Here is an 18,142-nt window from a genome sequence, read left to right as displayed (position 1 = left end):
CCTGCTCTGGGATTCAATCAAGGCTGTCTAGTGAAAAAGGCGGTTGTCTGTGGGACCCTGGCCTCATTTGTTGCAGAAGTTGGAAGGTGAATGAGGCAGAGAACTGCAGGAAGAGAAAAGATGATTTAATGCCTAAGGCAGGTGAATGCTACCTTGGAGAACTGAATTCTATCCCTGCTTCTGCCACAGAATTCCTATATGATGCTAGGCAAGTTATTTAAACCAAACTTTTCACAAGTGGTCACTAATTGTGTGTTCCTCATTTTCCAGGTGTTTAACCTATTAATAGGAATTGAGCATCTAAATCTAGCAGGCAGTTTTGAAAATCCCAACCTACACGGATGCATCAAGAAATTCACTTTTCATTCTTTTACCAACCACTTTGCAAGTACTCTTCACCCCCATGTCAAACAAACATTAGCGAAACCAGGGTAAGGTATTTCCCTCTCTGGCTGCATGATCAGAGCTCCACACAATTCATGTACCTTTCTCCTAATAATTGTCAGACTCGGTAACTCTTAAGAGAATTGGGTTTGGGACCCTAAATCAAGCAAGGAAGCTACGTATTTAGCTTCCTCTTGCTTTCTGCTGCTTATTTGATACTTGCTGCTTGCCCTGCACTTAGACAAGAAAGTACCGTGTTCTGGGACTTGATACCATGGAGGTACCGAAGCCACTGCTTTTCACACCGTGCTACAAGAGTCGTATATCAAATTGGTGACATAATTAGGACAATCCTGGTAACTAGCCAGATCCACGTCGAGGACAGTCAGGCCGTTACTATGTGCAGAAAGAATTAGCTTCCCAACTACTGTTGGGTTTACTAGAGCGATGCTTCCTTGGAAGCAGAGACTGAAACAGCTCGGCTGGAACATACCGCCCGACATTTGTCAGTCGGTCTTCCCACACTGTGTGAGCGCACCGCTCCTTATGCTGCGTGGAATGCTCAAGCAGACACAATCAAGTTTCCCTCGATTGGCTACACTGTATACGATTATGCAGAATTGCTCTGCTGACATGTTACAGTGAACGCAACAATGTTTCCCTTTAGTACGTGCAACTTAAAGTGGGTGAAAGCTCCGATGGGAGTGCACAAGTGTGATTGTATGGCAGGCTACAGCTAGTTGTTAATTGCAAGCAACAGCAGCAGATTCAAGCAGCATGTTCCTTCTATAGAGTAGAGGGAGTTTACCATGTCTACCTCATTCAGGACCTGTTTCAGAGCTTACTGATGTCAACTGGAATCTTTCCACTGACTTCAGTTGTCCCTGGATCAGGCCCTAATCCAAAGGATCATTACACCAAGCCTCTGGGAATGACACTGCTGCATCACAGAAGGTGGTTAGCTGGTGGTAGAACTCGTCCCCAAAACATTGGGAATTGCCATACAGGACACACCGCAGGTGTACAGGTGGATCTAGGGGTGCGGAGGGCCTATCCTCTGGTGCTAATGAGTTAACAAACTCATCTGGTTCCGGTCCACTTGCTCAAGTGCATTTTGTTTGGGGTTTTTTGTTAACAGTTACTACTGGAAAGAAATGTCACTGGAGTTAACACACACCAATAAAAATATGCAAGTCAAATAACAGCAGCTATTAAATACTTGCGGCTCCTTCTAATGTAGCAACAGACATCACAACAATGCAACTTTCCTTGGTACTTGTCTGCAACCAGAGGAGTTTAAAACAAACCAAAAAAAAAAAAAATCCAGGGGAAAGAAAATCTTCTGAAGAGCAGAAATCTATTTGTTTCCCTTGCCTTTATTAAGAGCAAATCAGCAGGCTTTCCTAAAAGTAAATGAGAAAGACACCACAGCACTTTTGCGGTAAGACACTGACTGAGTGCTTTCTGGAATGATAAAACAAGCCATTTTAGGCCACAATCTATTAGCCTCCAGTTTAGTTCAATAGGATATTGATCCTGGCTGCAGATACCAAAAATGTGATTTATTTTCTAATTAACAAGTTCTAATGTCTAATTTTGACAGACAAAACGTCTATCATTGCTGATAGCCAGCAACATCATCAAAAATGTTCCAGATTTGGGTTCTGGTGTGGGGGAGAAGAGGCTGAGAAAGGGGTATGGCAGTTTGCAGAATATCTGTTGAGACAGGTGATCAGCTCATGTTAAAATTCACACAAAGGATGGGTTTGATAAAAGCACAGCAAAAACTAGCCCTCTCCCTATGGAAACAGCTAATGAGAGCAAATCTGCTTTTTGCTTTTCTGGGTTTAAGCTGAAAGCTGAAAATAAGATCAGGTTTCCCGGTGTTCATCATTTACCTTTACAAAGAATACAGGATTAACAGAGGCGCTCTGTGTGTGTAATTTTCTGTATCACATCATCTGTTTTCACAATCTCACAAACAGTTGTGCACTTTCCACACAAGAGAAATTAATCCATCTCACAAAGTATCAGTAGCATGGTAAGAAGAAAATAACTTGGCAATGATAAAGTTTGCCATATTAGCGTAGCACGAGTAATACTGTAGCACACATTCTATAAATATATGAAATGAGCTGCAGATTTACTACTGTAGGTCATTTTTATTATTTTCTGATGTGTCACACACACACACACACACACACACAGCACGAGCATTTTTAAATAAACTGATCTGCTATCACCTTTCATAGAAAAGAAAAACCCAAGCTGAATTCATGTCACCAACGAGCAAAATCTCCCCTGAAGAAATAATCAGGTTTGTTATTGGTAAACATTCTTCCTCAGTGCCCTTTCTTTAAAGTCCTCTTGCAGGGATGCCATAATGATCTCTCTCTCTAACAAAATGGCTTCGCTTAAAGCTTCCCGTGTATATGGGTTACTGGGGGAAAAATGAGTGAGTAATAAAGATATCTGAGATAGCCAGTGATGCCCAAACAACCCTAAATTCTTGCCTTTTAGTCTAGAAAACGTGTGGCAAGAACGGTAAGCTAAGAATAACCTGTTAATCTAGGAAATTTAGACCAGAGTACAAGAGTCTTCATAGAAAAAATTAATTTAATATCCTGTGAGATGTTGCAGATCTTTCAACACCACTTTTGTCCCATAGGTTCCTTCTTTTCATTACTAGTCTTGCAAACTCAGGCCCCAATTCAGCAAGGTATGGACACCACATAACTAATTTAAACGCATGAGCAATCCAATTGATTTCAATGCTTGAAGTTAGGCACACACTTAAGTACGGTGCCAAAGAATCAGGGCCATAAATTGTAATATTTACAGGTGATGTGAATTTCTTCACTGGAGATGGCTGCTATACTTGATGTCACTCAGTTTATACTAAGTCTTCCCTGCACTGCTTGCTTGCTGGGAAGTCCATGTACAAGACAACTTCAATACAACCCAGCTAGTGCCACCACTGGAAACCAGAAGCCTTGACATTAACAGGATTGTACTTCAAAGGATTATACATGTTTGCAGAGGACAACAGGATTCCTTATTACAGCTGTCTAATCAAACTGGTAATCCACAATTATACTCAGAGATCAAACAGCTCTGCAAGTACTTGTAATAGAAATTATAGCAATAATATGTCTGTGTCATGGCTACAGCATTACACATTCATTTATTATCCCATAGGCATGGCATGCACCAGGAGTATTCCTATAGCTAAATCCTGAGCAACTCAGTCACAATCAGGAAGCATTTAACACAGTGTGTTCTGATTTTGTGTTCAGGTCTTTAAAAAAAAAAGTAAATCAAAAAACCTGCTTGTATAAACTGATATATGGCCCCTATTCAGAAAAGTATCTGGATTCAAGAAAGCCCCTGTACTCTTAACTTTAAGCATAAGTACTTTTGGAGTCAGACTTAAGCATATGCTTAAATGCTTTGTGGAATAAGGGTGAATTTAAACATGTGCTTAAGGGCTTTCCAGAATCGAGGTCTGTTTCTCCTTTCTTTACAAGGGTACAATGAGAAATAGGATGTGAAACATCCTATCATCATCATCATCAATGACTCTAGCAACTCTATTAATTCAGGTTTCATCCTGGTCCCTTCTAACAAATTCCTAGAATATGAGTCAATTCTCCTTTCAGCTCCAGTGAAGATGCTCTTGTTTTACATCAGCGTCAGGAGAATCAAAGCCTACACATCTATTTTCTTCTTAATGCATAAAAAATTCCCTTCACCATCTTGACAGTCACATCACATGGTACATTGAATAACAAATAGAATTACAGTCAGAATGTATCTAATGAAAAAAAATTGTATATTATATTTTATATATATGTGCATGCACTTTCCTAACAGCACTCCATTCCACATCACATGCCAGGATACGGACATCAGCGAATGTATATTCCCCATGAGAACATACTCACGGTGCCAGAGAGAGGTAGTGAAACAAGTAGATATTAACATTAATGGGCTGATTCCGCAGTTTTCTATAGGCAAAACTCCCACTGAAATCAATCAGGTGTTTGCATGTATAAAGACTGCATGATCGGGTCCTCAGTTAGGTCTTCGAAACCTTAGCAGGTATTTTGGACTTTAAATGTACAGTTCATAAATCACTATGGATTCACAAGAACTCTTTAAACAAAGTTACTTGTCTAATCTCTCACTGGCTAAACACACAATGGCAAAGTACATAATTGTAAACTGTTATAACATACAGCATAGGAGCAACATACCAAGCCCAACAGACGTTTTCCAGCTAGACACGTGCATTACACATTTCAGGAAGCACAAACAGAATTTTTAACTGTACAGCTTTTGAGAACACTCAGCCTCTTCCTGATATTCCTTTTAAAGTCACGTTTTTGTAATGGGTCAGCTTCATCTCTGATGAAACTCCATTAAGTCTGATGGAGTTGCAGCTGTTTCAACAAAGACAAACTTTCACCCATCACCTTTGTCAGTGTTTCCTTTTGAAATTATTCCACCATCTCAGAGGAGGGTTTATTGTAACTAGAGTTTGAGTGCCTATTGGCAATTAGAACCTGGAAGAATGCATCTCTCAGAGCATCTGGGCAAGGTATGACAGTATGGATTCTAACAAGTCTTCAAAACCTCTTTTTAGTTCCGTTCAAACGATACTTCAAAACCAACTCGTTCAGTACATCAGCTATTATTTAAAGACAGTACGTTCAGCAATGCACAACTTTACTGCAGTACATATTTCAATTCTTCATGGATCCAAAGTTAAAAAAAAACACAAACATGAAACAAAGCAACCTTAATCCCTTAGCAAACTTAAACCAATAGTAACAGTCACCTACCCTGTGAGGACAACGACAAAATCCATCACGTTCCAGCCATTTCGGAGATAAGAGCCTTTGTGAAAAGCAAACCCCAGAGCGATGATTTTTATACCAGCTTCAAAACAAAATATTCCAATGAAGTACGGCTCAGTATCATCCTGAAAGGAAGGGGGGGAAAAATTAGAGGTGTCAAAGAAGAGACATTTCTGTGTTTGCCTCAACTTTTGTACAACTAAAAATAAATATATTCAGTGTTCAAGTTTCTTGCTTAAGTGGAAACCCATATATATTTATGTTACCAGACCTAAGGGCATAGAAGTAAAAAAACTGTTACACAAATATTTTTTTACATTCAAAACTAAATTGTGATTCAACATGTTTGCGAGTCTCATTTTCTTTTGCCATGAATATCTGAGCATTCAAACTTCAGAGACCCCAGTAGTCATGAAAAGGGAATTTTAAGATCAAATATTCACCAAAAGCAAAATTTCAAATTTGAGGTTTAGTTGTACACTGCAAAGTTCTTCCCATGTTGGTGACTTACAAACACCATGCAGCCAGGGACCAGAAACAAAAGCACCTGACACATAGGCCATCAGACCAGCGTGGACTGCAAATATTGGGAACATGCTATTTGCAAATGATCTGCAAACTGAAAATTAGTTGTTGGGGAAATAAGTTGAATCTTGGAATGATTTGAGAACGTTTGACCTGATCGTGGACAATTCATTTTAATAAATGTAAGGCAAAATTCAACCAAGATTACTCTTTGTGAATGAACTGTTTAGCTTCATTTGATTTTTAAAAGCCTTCCCACTTCTTGTACAGTAATCCACCCCTCCCCCAGCCGCCTCCGAAATCATTTCTTCCGTCAATTCTTCTTTCAGTAACTTTCTCCTCCATGGTGTCTCCACAGCTTCCCTTATCTGAATTGTTATCCCACATTTATTTTTGTTTAACTTAGTACTTGATCACAATTCAGGCAAAATTCCCATTCACTTCCCTTGGAGTTTTGCCCAATTAAGGATAATGGGACTGGGTTCTTTGGCCTCCCAACCCTGCAATGAGCTTTCTTGGTCTCATGTGGAGTTCACTGCACAATCAGAACTTTATACTGTCTGCTCATTGGGAGTAGGGGCCATGTTTTGTTCAGCACCGTAGACATTTGTGGCACTATAATATTAGTTAATTTTTACTTTAAATCATCTAAGTATCAGAAAATTATCTTTGGTGCCAAAGAGGAATGGCTGTGGCTGGCATTAACATATAAGCTGGAGGTAACAAAGGCAAAGACATTAGGTACAATTTTCTAAAGCACCTAAGGATATGTCTAAACTGCAGAGAAAATCCCCCACAGAAGCAAGTTTCAGAGCCTGAATCTACAGACTTGGGATCATAGTACGGTGCTAAAAACAGCCGTGTAGACCTTCCTGCTCAGGCTGTGAAGCCTGGCAAGGAGGCTGGTCTCAAAGGAAAGCTCCACCCGAAGTGAGAATATCTACACTGCTATTTTAGCCCGGTAGCATGAGTCCCCCGAGCCCAAATCTGTAGACCCGGGCTCTGAAACTTGCTGCTGTAAGGTGGTGGTTGTTTTTTCCAACATACACACCATAAGTGACTTAGCAGCCCATGTCCCATTTTCAAAAAGGGCCGATATTTGGAAGCCTAAGACCCATGGCCTCTGAGGGGCTCGCTTCATCCTTGGTGTATTGCCATTTAAATCAAAACAATTCCAGTGGGGAATTGTCCAGTATTTTTGGGCAGGAGCAGCAGCAGGTTTGACTCTCCCAGGTTAAGAGGTAAGGAAGTGAGTTTGACACCAAGAATTTGTTTTGCAAGCATAAAACCCTCTTATTCAGCTCTCAAACCCAGCACATGTGCACATGCTCAGATTTTCCATACGGGGTATACAATAAACAGCCAAATTCTCACCAGTGCAGGAAGCCACCCTCCACCCACAAACAGGCACACACACACGCTGCAAAAGCAAAAGCAGCATGAACATCCATCCATATTCACACCAAGGATTATTCACTGAGGAAATCTGCAAGTAATTAGAAAGAATGACTACATCTGAAAAAAAACTCAGCAATCCACAGTTTCCCACCCACTCTATAAAGGAACAATTATCATAGGGATGTGTGTGCAGTTCCTATTGTCAAGGGCAGAGAGGGGTCAAACATTTCAAAATTTCAAACTCCCGCTCCCCCCCCCAAAAAAATCACACGTTTGTAGTGATAAAGTTTCTTCATTTTTCAGCCAACTAACAAGGCACTTATCCCTCTGCTCCCAAACTCCTAGGGTAGAGTTTTGTAACACATCAACAGGAACTAGAGGCTCAAACCCTATTAAAATTAACAGGAATTAAGCATCCAAATCCCCTAGATCAGCTTGAAGGCATGATATTTGGGCTTTTTACTTGGCCTTCTTTCCTCCCTTAACTGCTTTCATAGCTTGAGAAAGGGCAGACTGGATGGAGGGTGTATCCCCCACCCCTCTCTCCCCCAGAGTCTTTACCCTCTTCCATCCCTCAGTATCCACCCCCCAAAAATCTATCCCTTCTCTAGGGCAGGAAGCCTGTAGCTGGCTTCCTGTCATTCACATGGTTTTTCCTTCTTTGATTTAAGTTGATGATTCCTAACTTTTTTCATACTAGGACCTCCGCTGAAGCTCCCAGACCCCTCTCCTAGTTAGCAACAAGGGAAAGGTGAGGTGGCCACCACCTGACTTTGATTTATGATGGCTACTGCTTGCAGCTCACACATCCAGATGGAGATCCTAGGATTTGGGGCAGGGGTGGGGGGAGGAAAGAGACCCTTTCTTCTTGCTGCTTCTCTACAGCAGGAGCTGCATTTGTTTGGAGAAGAGAATCCAACACGGAGGACAGCTCACGTAGGCTCCGATTCAGCAGCATGTCTAATAAACCAGACCCCAAAAGAGAGATGTTGGTTAAACCATGGAGAAGGGGGGTGCACAGCCATCTTGGAGCCAAGAAGGGGAAACCAAGGCACAGCTGCTGCCTCAAGTTTCCTTTCTCAGCTCCCCACTGAGCACACAAACCCCACATGATCAGAGACCATTCCTTTTTCAGGGTCTGGTTTCCTAGACCCACACAATAAGTAGAAGCATTGCTCCCCACAAAGTAGGGGCTCACAAAGAGTCAGTCCCCTCTAGGCTTAGCCCACCCTCAGTTGCAGGACCCTCAACAACCCAATAGACAAACAGTTCCCTGCCTCCCCCACCCCCCTACCAGCAGGGTCCACCCCCTGAAGGCTTTCTAACCCATCAACCATTCACTGGCTACTCTGGAGAGCCCTACCCTCAGGCTCCTCTAGTACCTGGCTTCTCCCCCAGGCCATCTGCACAGCTCATGGAGACAGCCCTTCCCCTACTCTGAGACCCTCCTCTCTGTTTCAGGCAGCAGAAAGCCTTATATCTGGGGTCCTGTAGGTCACATGCTTATTCTGAGCCATGTGGCTTGTGACCCCCAGCACCCAGTTTTAAAGGGACATCGCCCATAAGACACACTATGGTGCCTACATGCACCCAAGGCCCAGTACTCTACTAGAGGGCTTTATAGGGTAAGTCCCTCCCAAAGCTAGGGGGAAGGGGAAGGAAGTCCTTGGCAGCTCCAAGGGGGCTGGGGGAAAAGAGGGTCCGAGATGGGCTCATGTCTTTGCTGAAAAGAAAAAAACAAACACACACCGCTGGGGTGGGTGCTGCGAGGGGAGGTCTCTTCTGATGTGGGGGGCCTCTCTTCTTCAGACCCCCTTTCACCAATTGCCATGGTTTCAGCCCAATGAGGCATGTCTCTTCCCTCTGGCTGACAACTCAGCAATGCTGCTGTCAGTCAGGGAGATGCCTTCAGATCACCATCTGTCCCAGTGGTGCCCAAACTGTGGGGTATGCCCTGCTAGGGGGGCATGTAGGAATGTGCAGTGGATCCCAGTAGGGCCCAGGCCAGCCCCCACGGGGGGGCAGAGAGGGAGCACCATCCAGCCACACTCTGCTCCAGCCCCGCTCCAGCCCCACCCCAAGCCATGGCCCTGGCTCCCAGCCGCGGCTCTGCTCCCAGCCTCAGGCCTCAGCCCCTGACTCCCAGCCCAGCTGTGGCTCTGCTCCCACCCCTGGCCCCAGCTCCCTGCCCCAACCACAGCCCATCCATGGCTCTGCTTCTGGCCCCAGCCCTGCCCCCAGCTTCAGCCCCCGATCATGACCCATCTGCACTCTGCTACTGGCCCTGGCCCCAGTCTCAGCCCCCAGCTATGGCCTGGCATGTGACTCTGCTCCCAGCCCCACCCTCAGCCTCGGCCGCTGGCCATGGCTCCACTCCTGGCCCCAGACCCACCCCCGGCTGCGGACACAGCCTCAGCCCCTGGCTCCCGGCCCAGCCACGACTCCGGCCCCAGCCTCAGCCCCCCTTACCTCTGTCCGCATTCCTCATCCCCCACTGCTGCTCCGGGGGGTGTGGAGAGGGGTAAAGGGGGGGGCATGACATGAAAAGTTTGGGGACCACTGATGTAGCCCCATTCAGCCTTTCCCTGGAGGGTGGGGGGAAATCCACAACCCTGGTGGGACATTGGGGTGGCATTTTATGTGCTCAGAGGGGACCCTTGACAACATTCCCTACCAGGGCAGAATTCTGGTGGAGAAGTTGGCCACAAGATGTGCCAGCAGGCTGCTTAGTGTGGACGCAGCCGGGCTGGGCCAGACACACAGATTAATAAATAAGTTTCAGATCGGAAACACGCTCTGATTCTGGAAAGTTATTGCGATTCCCGGTTCATTTCCTAATGTTGTTCCTTGGGCTCTGGGTGACAAAGCAAATAGGTTTGGGTGTGCTGGTAAATAGACGCTTTGTACAAACAGAGGTTAATCTGAGCAGCTTGCGTATGACTGCACTGAATGCCTGTGGCTGGGATAAAGAATGAAATCCATTAGCCAAGTTAAAAAATCTGTCATGTTGAATAACAGAGCAGGCAGCTTTACCCCACCTTCACATCAAAAACATCCCAAAAACCCAAGCGTGCAAGTCATCCAGAGCATCGCCAGGTAGAAACCTCCTGTGTCTTACAATCAAGCATGGACGTTATGTACACTGAGGTCCATATGCCCCACGCCCTCTTTGAGCAAAGCAAGGAGCAAAGCAGTGTGTTATAGCCAGAGGAGGCTGGAGAGGCCCGTAAAGGGAAAGCGTGACCAGAAGGAATCAAACCATGGCATCACATAACTGCCACCAGCCACAAATTGCATGCAGCCGCCACGAAAGAGGAATAAAGGAAGATCCTTTATGTCTAGGCAAGTCTAGCCCAGAAAACTAGCCTTCGATATGCTGAAACATTGCAGACATTAAAGCCGACTTGGGGGGCATTAGCTCCTCCCACAGGCCATGTGGAAACCCAGCTGAAGGGTCACCTGGACGCAGGTGAAGGGAATCAGGCAGCCAGAGATAGCACAGCAGTAGAGCTGTTTAGCTGGACTGCCATGGCCGATGGAAGCGCCGAGCCCTATGAAAGCAGGGGAACAACTGGAGCTGGACGGAAAACTTTACACCAACAAAATTTGAACAAAACTAAATGAAACTTTGTGGAAATGTTTGCAGTTCTTCCCTTCCCCCACCCTCTTTCTGACACACTCTAGAAACTACACATGTATGGTCCAAGAGTCCATAAGGCTCGGGTTCAAATACTCGGGTAGGAGTATTTCCCTGGCCAGTCCTCTATCCCTTCTGCAGTGCTGCTTGATTCCCACTCCCAAGGCGTGAGCTGATCATTGTTTCAGCTAACAGCTCCCACTCCACCGTACTCATGGTCGTGGTTTAATAAATGTGCAAGAGGGGAAGATGTGGCTCTAAATCCTTACACCAAAAGGGCCAGTTCTTAGTCCCACCGAAGTCAATTGTAAAACTGCCATAGGTTTCAATGGGATCGGGATTTGGCCCCAGGTATCAAAAATGAGAAGGCAATTCTTCCCACTATGTGTTTTATTGTGCATCTAACATTAGTTTTTTAGCATTTTCAAAGAAACAGCTTATGCTCTGCAGGAGAAACAGGAAGCACCTTCAAGATGCATCACAACTAGAGCTGGCTGGGAAATTTTCACCCTAAAATGCCATTTCTTCCAAACTGAAACTGTTCACAAAACGGCTTCAGGGTCAAGGAAACACCCAGCTTGAAATAGTTTTGGTAAAAAGATTCTCAAACTGGGAAGCTTCCGTTTTTTCAGTCAAAAGGACTTTTCATTTCAAAATGTTAGTACATTTTCACTAAAGAAAAAAAAGTAAAAGAAGGGGGAAAGGTTGAAATGAAAATGAAACACTTCAGAATTATTGAAATAAAATATTTTTATTCACCTGAACAAAAAAAACAAACACAAAACAAAGAGAGATTTGCAGTCCGAGTTGGGATGGGGAAAATGTGTTGAAAATTGTTGTGGAAGAGGAATACCATTTCCTGCCCAGCCCTGGCTGTGACCCATGGCAGAAAAATTGGAAAACTAACAAAAACTATTTCTCATTAGCAATACTTATTTTTTGCAATACTCTTTGAGGATGAAAGAAATAATCTAACTTCAAAACATTATCAACATGATTCTACGGTAAGGCCTTTAGAATGGAAATTAATTGGCAACCTTAACTATGGCTATCAAAACACTCTAATTAAAACAGCCCCATGGCATGTCTATACTGCACACTACGGGTATGCCTACACAGGGATAAAAACCATGGGCTTGGAAACACCAAATCCACAGACACAGGCTGAGTATGCAGTGTAGACATACCTATAAAGGCTGCCTGAGGATAGGTCTACATTGCGCTAAAAGACCTGCGGCTCAGAGACTCAGAGCCTGGGTCAGCTGACTTAGTCTTGCAGGGCTTGGGCTGCGGGGCTATAAATTTGCAGTGTAGATGTTCGGGTTCAAGCTGAAGACCCTCCCCTTTACAAAGCCTCAAAGGCCAAGCTCCAGCCCAAGCCCGAACCTCTACAATGCAATTTTATAGCGCCACAGCCCAAGCCCCATGAGCCTGTCAGCTACCTAAGTCAGCCACTGCCATGCTGCAGCTCTTTTATCACAGCGTACACTCACCCTTTGAGACATTGCTGTCCACTATCAGTGGGCCAAAAACCTACGGATCAACTCGTACTCCATCAGTCAGTAAGAGCTGGCAGTGCTGTAAAGACTGCGCACTTAACTCATAGGAACTGGGTGAATTTTATGCCACACACTGGTGAACTTCTGGTTCACTAACGAGTAACACTGACAGCAACTGACAGGCATCCCAGAAGGACACCACCCGCAATGAGGAACCTTGAGGAAAGGTGTTAAAATGATGGGGGGGGGGGGAGACCAATAAAATGCTCCTCTCAACTTCAGACATGGCATAGAACCCTATCTTCTCTCCCCCATCCCGCACCCCCAATCCCTTACCTCTAGAGAAATGTAGGGATATAAAAGAAGATTTGCTAATTGTGCCCCTTGTTGCTTGGAATAATCCATCACTTAAGAGTTACTGGGTGAGTGTAGGCTAGGAAATCATTTTGCCCCTTTGCTGGTTCATATTTTTAGGAACTCCAAGGGAAAATCCAGCATTTATCCAGTCCTTAATCTTTACACTGAAGCCAGATGGGTCCCAGCCAGTGCCTTCATCACAAAACCATCCTTCCCCAATTCATAAATCCCAAGACTGAGAACAAAAAGAAAAGGAGTACTTGTGGCACCTTAGAGACTAACCAATTTATTTGAGCATAAGCTCTCGTGAGTTACAGCTCACTTCATCGGATGACAATACCCTATCATAGAATGGTGAAAAGGTTGGACATGTATGCATGAGTTCCTCTTTTTTTCCTTCGCTCTTTTCAACTCAATAGCTGGGGGAAATCAATACAGATACAATTAAGGAAATTCATAGGTTTGTGGAGTGCCTAGCACGATGGGATCCTGGTCCGTGAATAGGGCTGCTAAGCACTCTGATAATACAAATAAATAACAGACACTAGCAGGTCAACTTGCACAAGAAAAGATGGGTCCAGTAAATGACCCTGGATACATTTCCAGTCCTATCACCTATGATTGTATTCCTTTTACTAAAGAATTATTCAGCTCATCAACACTGCTCAGGGCAATGCGCTATTCTAGAGATCAGGTACTGCAAAGCCTAGGAAACTGTAACAACCATAGATCAGAATCTCCTTAATTTCCTAGCTTTTGGCCTTAAGCCTAATATTACTTTAATTTGCATCATTTCATTTATACATGTAAAACACAGATGGATTCAGATTTAGTCCCACACCGAACAAGCACCAATATCCATTCATTCCAGCTTGGAAGTCACTCCAGTTTGCATAGAGTAAGAAAAAATGAAAGCAAACATTGCCCATTTTGTCATCGGGTGATAAGAAATGAAAGGATCATTTTGAAGCTATTCTTATTTTCCATTTAAAATAAAGTAATTGACTCATTATCATAAAGCCTGCTGGTAAATTACTTTTCTTTGTAAGCTGGTTTCTTTTTGGCAAGATAGTAAATTTTTCTAAATCCAAAGAGTTTAGCATTGAGAGGTCCCTCACAACGTATCTTCAGTAGGACGATATCTGAAGAGTAAAGAAAACCCTCTGTATTCTATACAGAATACTGGGGGAAATGACCCAAGAGGGTCATTCATTTCTACATATAGTACTGAAGCCTTTGGAATTCTCTTCCCACCTTGGTCCGTAACAGCCTGAGTTTGTTGGTCTTCAGGGGTCCAACTTTTCTCCCTTGACTTTAAGATGGTCAGGGCTGACTAGTAGTGGTGTGTGACTCTGGTGGGGGTCATATAGAGAACGTCATTTATTTTTGTTATATTCATGGTGTGGCTGGGTTATTTGTTCTGGCCTGTTTATTTATACATGTACAGTAAAAGCTTTATCTGGCATGTTGGTGGAATGGGAGGTGCCGGTAAGTCAAAAATTCTGGTTAACTAAGAGGGAGGGAGTTTGAGTGTGGGAGGGGGCTCGGGGCAGCGGGATAGGTTTCGGGGTGCCAGATCCGGGTGGTGCTCACCTCAGGCAGCTCCCCACAAGCAGGGACATGTCCCTGCTGCTGCTAGGCGGAGGCATGGCCAGGCAGCTCTGCGTACTGCCTCCACCTGCAGGTGCCACCCCCGCTGCTCCCATTGGCTGCAGTTCCTCAGGGCAGGGCAGGGGCAGTGCATGGAGCCCTTGTGGCTGTTCCTCTGCCTAGGAGCAGCAGGACATGTCACCGCTTCCAGGGAGTCATGCGGAGCCTGCTGGCCCCGCACCAACTGGACTTTTAATGGATATCAGAAATGCCGGCTTCTAGAGCTTTCCAGTTGGTAAAGTGATGGATAACACAGCTTTTACTGTATCTTTAAAAGACTGCTAAGGGAATCCAGCACTGGGTGGGTAGGTTCTCCTATCACAGAATAGTAAAAACCTAAATAAATAAATGCAACTCACCAATCTCTCTGACATGGGTGTCTTGTCATCCTCTGGTAGATGCTGCTCCAAAGCCAAAACAATGCAATTGGCTATGATTGTAGCTAAAATCATGTATTCAAATGGAGTAGGGCCAATAGTTAAAGAAGAAAAACTAGCTGACACAAGGAGAATTTCAGCAAGAAGAATAATCCCATGTATTCTTATTACATGTTTATAGATGTTGATCATCCAAGTGGCATTGGTCTCTCCTGGAAACCCTTAACCAGGCTTTCTCTGAATCATACCTCAGTCCCTTCTAGGGGTGGCTTGGGAGGTTTTTAAGAAATCAATTCCCTTCTTTGGGAACCAGTGATTTAGATTTGGTCACACAAAATTCCTCTGTAAATTCTGGGTTTCTCGTCTTCTTCTCCTTTTTCCAAAAGCAAACAGGAAGTTTTGATTTTAAAAAAAGACTGACAATTTAAAGTGCCCCCCAACAGACAGTAAAACTGGATGTCCTCCACTGAAATACGGGTTAGTAATTCTCTGGAATTTAAATCTAAGCATGTTATGTAGATAAGTAAGTGACAGGTTAGGGAACTTAGATTTCAAGCCTTCTGTCTAGCTCTGAAATATGAATTACTGATGGATTGCCATGCCAGATCAAAGTGTAGAGAAAGATACAGTGCCTGATAGGTGTGGATGGCTGCTGAAGGGAAACCAGCTTCACAGGATAGTAAAGCCAGCTGGGAATACTGTACCTCTGCCTTTCTCTCTCTTTCTTTTCCGACCTGCACATGAGCAAACCCTTGCCTGGCTCCAGCACTGAAGAGTGGCTCAGAGCGGTGAGTGACACTTCCAGCACCGCGGAGAGCTCCCCTGGGCAAGGACAGTGCCTGGTCTCCCCCTCGCAGTTTCACCACATAAGCCGGTCCTTCCATGGAGCAGGTTACTGGCTTCACCCCAGAGAGCATCCTCGGCAAGTACCAGACATTTAACTCGCCTCTGGACTGAGCTGGAACTTCCCCAAGGAAAGTGGGGTTTGCGGACATTTTGTAGCTCTGCTTTTCCCGCTGACTCTGGGGTTTCTATAGTTTATACATTTCCTTTCCTTCATGGTAAAGGAGAAGGAGGGGGAGGTGGCGAGACTGCCCCTAGACTGGCAGAAACGCTGCCCCTGGGGCTTTGGCTGCTTGTTTATTCCAGGCTGGATTGCAGCCGCCATCCCTGTGTTTGCGAACATTAACGGAGAGATCTCCGTGGGGAAAGGATATTCACCAAACCAGTGCATCCCACTCCCACCAGCCACCCTCGGCGTTCAAGCTGGGGATGTTTGAACGGGAGCTGGGCTCCTGGCAAGTGCAAGGGTTGCTAGGAGGCAGAGAGGAGGCCTTGCTGCTGCTGGCCAAGGATTAATAGGTGTGTGATTTCAGATGAAATGAAAACAACAGGCTCCCCGGAGATTCCCCAGTGCAATGCATTCCTGCTGGTGCACATTACCCACTGCACACATGCACCCTGGCAACCTAAACCTCGAAGGAAGAGTCTGGCTCCCTTTGCCAAGGATTTAGCCTCCCACCGCATGCATCACAACAGAAGCAGAGTCCCCCTTCCCAGCGAAGACTCTGCAGATCACTTGGTCAGGGAGCTGGTTCTGGGATGAAAAGCATCTGCCCCTTTCGCAATACAGCCACGGACCGCCTCTTCGTGTCCTGCCTCACTCTGCCCCCGAGCATTTAAAAAACAAACCAAGCCAAAACCCAACCCTTGGCTCTCCTGATTCCGGGTGTTTCTGGTACCCTCTTCAAAGTGAGAGGGCTAACATCAGTTCCCACTGAAACAGCCTGGGCAAGGTGGGGTGCTAAAAACCAGGCTGCAACAATTGTGTATTGGCGAGATGTCAGTAAGGAGACCTTGATTATTGCTGTCCCTAGCACTAGCTTAAATGCCAAGGTGTCACCATTTTACCTCACATTGGCCCTCCTGAGGGGGGGGGGGGCTAAAATATTAAAATAAGAACCATAATTTACCCTCAGATGTCCTCCAGATCCCTTTGCACTGCTCTGAATAGCAGGAAATGTGACTGTATGTGCACACATAACACACACAGAGAGAGAGAGAGAGAGAAAAATACACGTATTTCACACCCATATATTATATTCAACCCCCACCACCCCTTATATTATAAACAAGTTCTGTTCTAGATACACACACCTATATCATCCCCAGACACACACATCTAGATTGGGCACACACACAGCACAGTTATATTATCCCTAGATCACACACACACACACACACACACCCCTCTATGTTATACCCAGACACAAGCACTCACCGATCTATTTTATACACAGACACACCCACACACCCCAAGCTTTTTTACCCCCAGTCTCACCCAGCCCGGTTTGATCCCTTCCCCCCCCCCCCGCCTTCCGCACACACCCCTCCCCAAAAGGATATGGCCATTCGGTTATTCTCTTGGCGTATTTTCGTATAACGTTATCCTCGCTGAAGATGAAGAGGGATCTGTTGACGGTGAAACAGTTCTGCTTGACGGGGATGGGGTTGTAGAGAGCCATAGTCCTGGCTCTCTGGGCCATCGACTGCTTGTACATCCTTTGGCCGGGTGGGGGGCCACCTTGCCGGCTGCTCCCTCTTCCAGCCCCGGCCGGACCTCCGCCTCCATAGCGGGTGGGCAGATCATCTCCGAACCGAGCCATTCTGGCAACGCACAGAGCCGGGCGCTACAATCCACACTGGCAGCCGAGGCAGGGGGAAGACGCATCCCAGCACCCAGGACTCTCCTTCCTGGGGCCTCGCTGCTGGGAGGGCAGGAAGGGGGGTGCGCCTCGGCTCCTCCGGCGGCAGCTGGGGAGAGGGAGCAGCAGAGGGATCGGTAGGAACCGGCCGGTCAGACCAGCCACGCTGCGCTCCCGACCCGGCGGAAGGGAGTGGAGAGGGCTGCGCTCAACTTCCCATCCAGGTGCCTTCCCTCCAGCCCAAACTCATGCTTCTCCCAATCCAGGCGGCTCCCCCGGGGGAGGGCGATGGCTCTCCGGGCTGGGGGGGCGGGAATCCGAGCTCTCTTCCTCCTTCCCCTTCCTCTCCTCCGGCCTTCTCTCTCCCCTTCCTCCCCGGGCGGCTGGGGCTTCCCTCTCCCCCGGCGGTGGCCAGGGCAGGCAGCCAGAGCGCGGCGCAGGAGAGACTCCCTGAGTCACCGGCCGCTCGAATGGAAACGTTCAGAGTAACCGGTTTGTGGAACCTCAGCCCCCTATAACCGCCCGGCCCGGTGACTCCCCTCAGCCAATCAGCTGCGGCAGCTCCACCCAGGCCAGTACAACCCCTGGAGGGAGAGAGAACCAAGATTTTCTTTCCCCCAGCTTCGCTGCCAAGCCCTGGCAGACTCCTGAATGCATAGCAAGGGGGTGGGGAGATCCATTCGCTCCCCCACCCCACAACACCCCCCCGCCCCGCCCATCCGCACCCCACTGATCTGGGGGGGGGTGCAAA

The 18,142-nt window shown here is 46.1% G+C and overlaps 1 protein-coding gene across 11 annotated transcripts in view; it reads right to left on the bottom strand.

Annotated features, from left to right (window-relative positions):
* The window catches only part of CACNA1B (calcium voltage-gated channel subunit alpha1 B), a 474,760-nt gene extending 456,850 nt beyond the window's left edge, over positions 1 to 17,910 (bottom strand). For 7 of the 11 annotated variants that reach the window (XM_074973540.1, XM_074973544.1, XM_074973546.1 and 4 more), the window contains exons 1-3: positions 17,094 to 17,910; positions 14,669 to 14,775; positions 5,229 to 5,368 (exon numbers count right to left, since the gene is read on the bottom strand). In XM_074973540.1, the coding sequence (XP_074829641.1) occupies positions 5,229 to 5,368; positions 14,669 to 14,775; positions 17,094 to 17,352 (506 nt within the window). In that variant the 5' untranslated portion in view covers positions 17,353 to 17,910. Of the gene's footprint in view, positions 1 to 5,228; positions 5,369 to 14,668; positions 14,776 to 16,659; positions 16,676 to 17,093 lie in introns of those variants that run through there. The other 4 variants (XM_074973541.1, XM_074973545.1, XM_074973551.1 and 1 more) reach the window with 2 other exon arrangements.
* Positions 17,911 to 18,142: the final 232 nt, after the last annotated feature.

The sequence above is a fragment of the Natator depressus genome, chromosome 16 (genome assembly GCF_965152275.1).
Source record: "Natator depressus isolate rNatDep1 chromosome 16, rNatDep2.hap1, whole genome shotgun sequence".
Taxonomy (NCBI): domain Eukaryota; kingdom Metazoa; phylum Chordata; order Testudines; family Cheloniidae; genus Natator; species Natator depressus.
The sequence above is the reverse complement of the archived record's forward strand: the minus strand, read 5'-3'. Positions and strand labels throughout refer to the sequence as shown.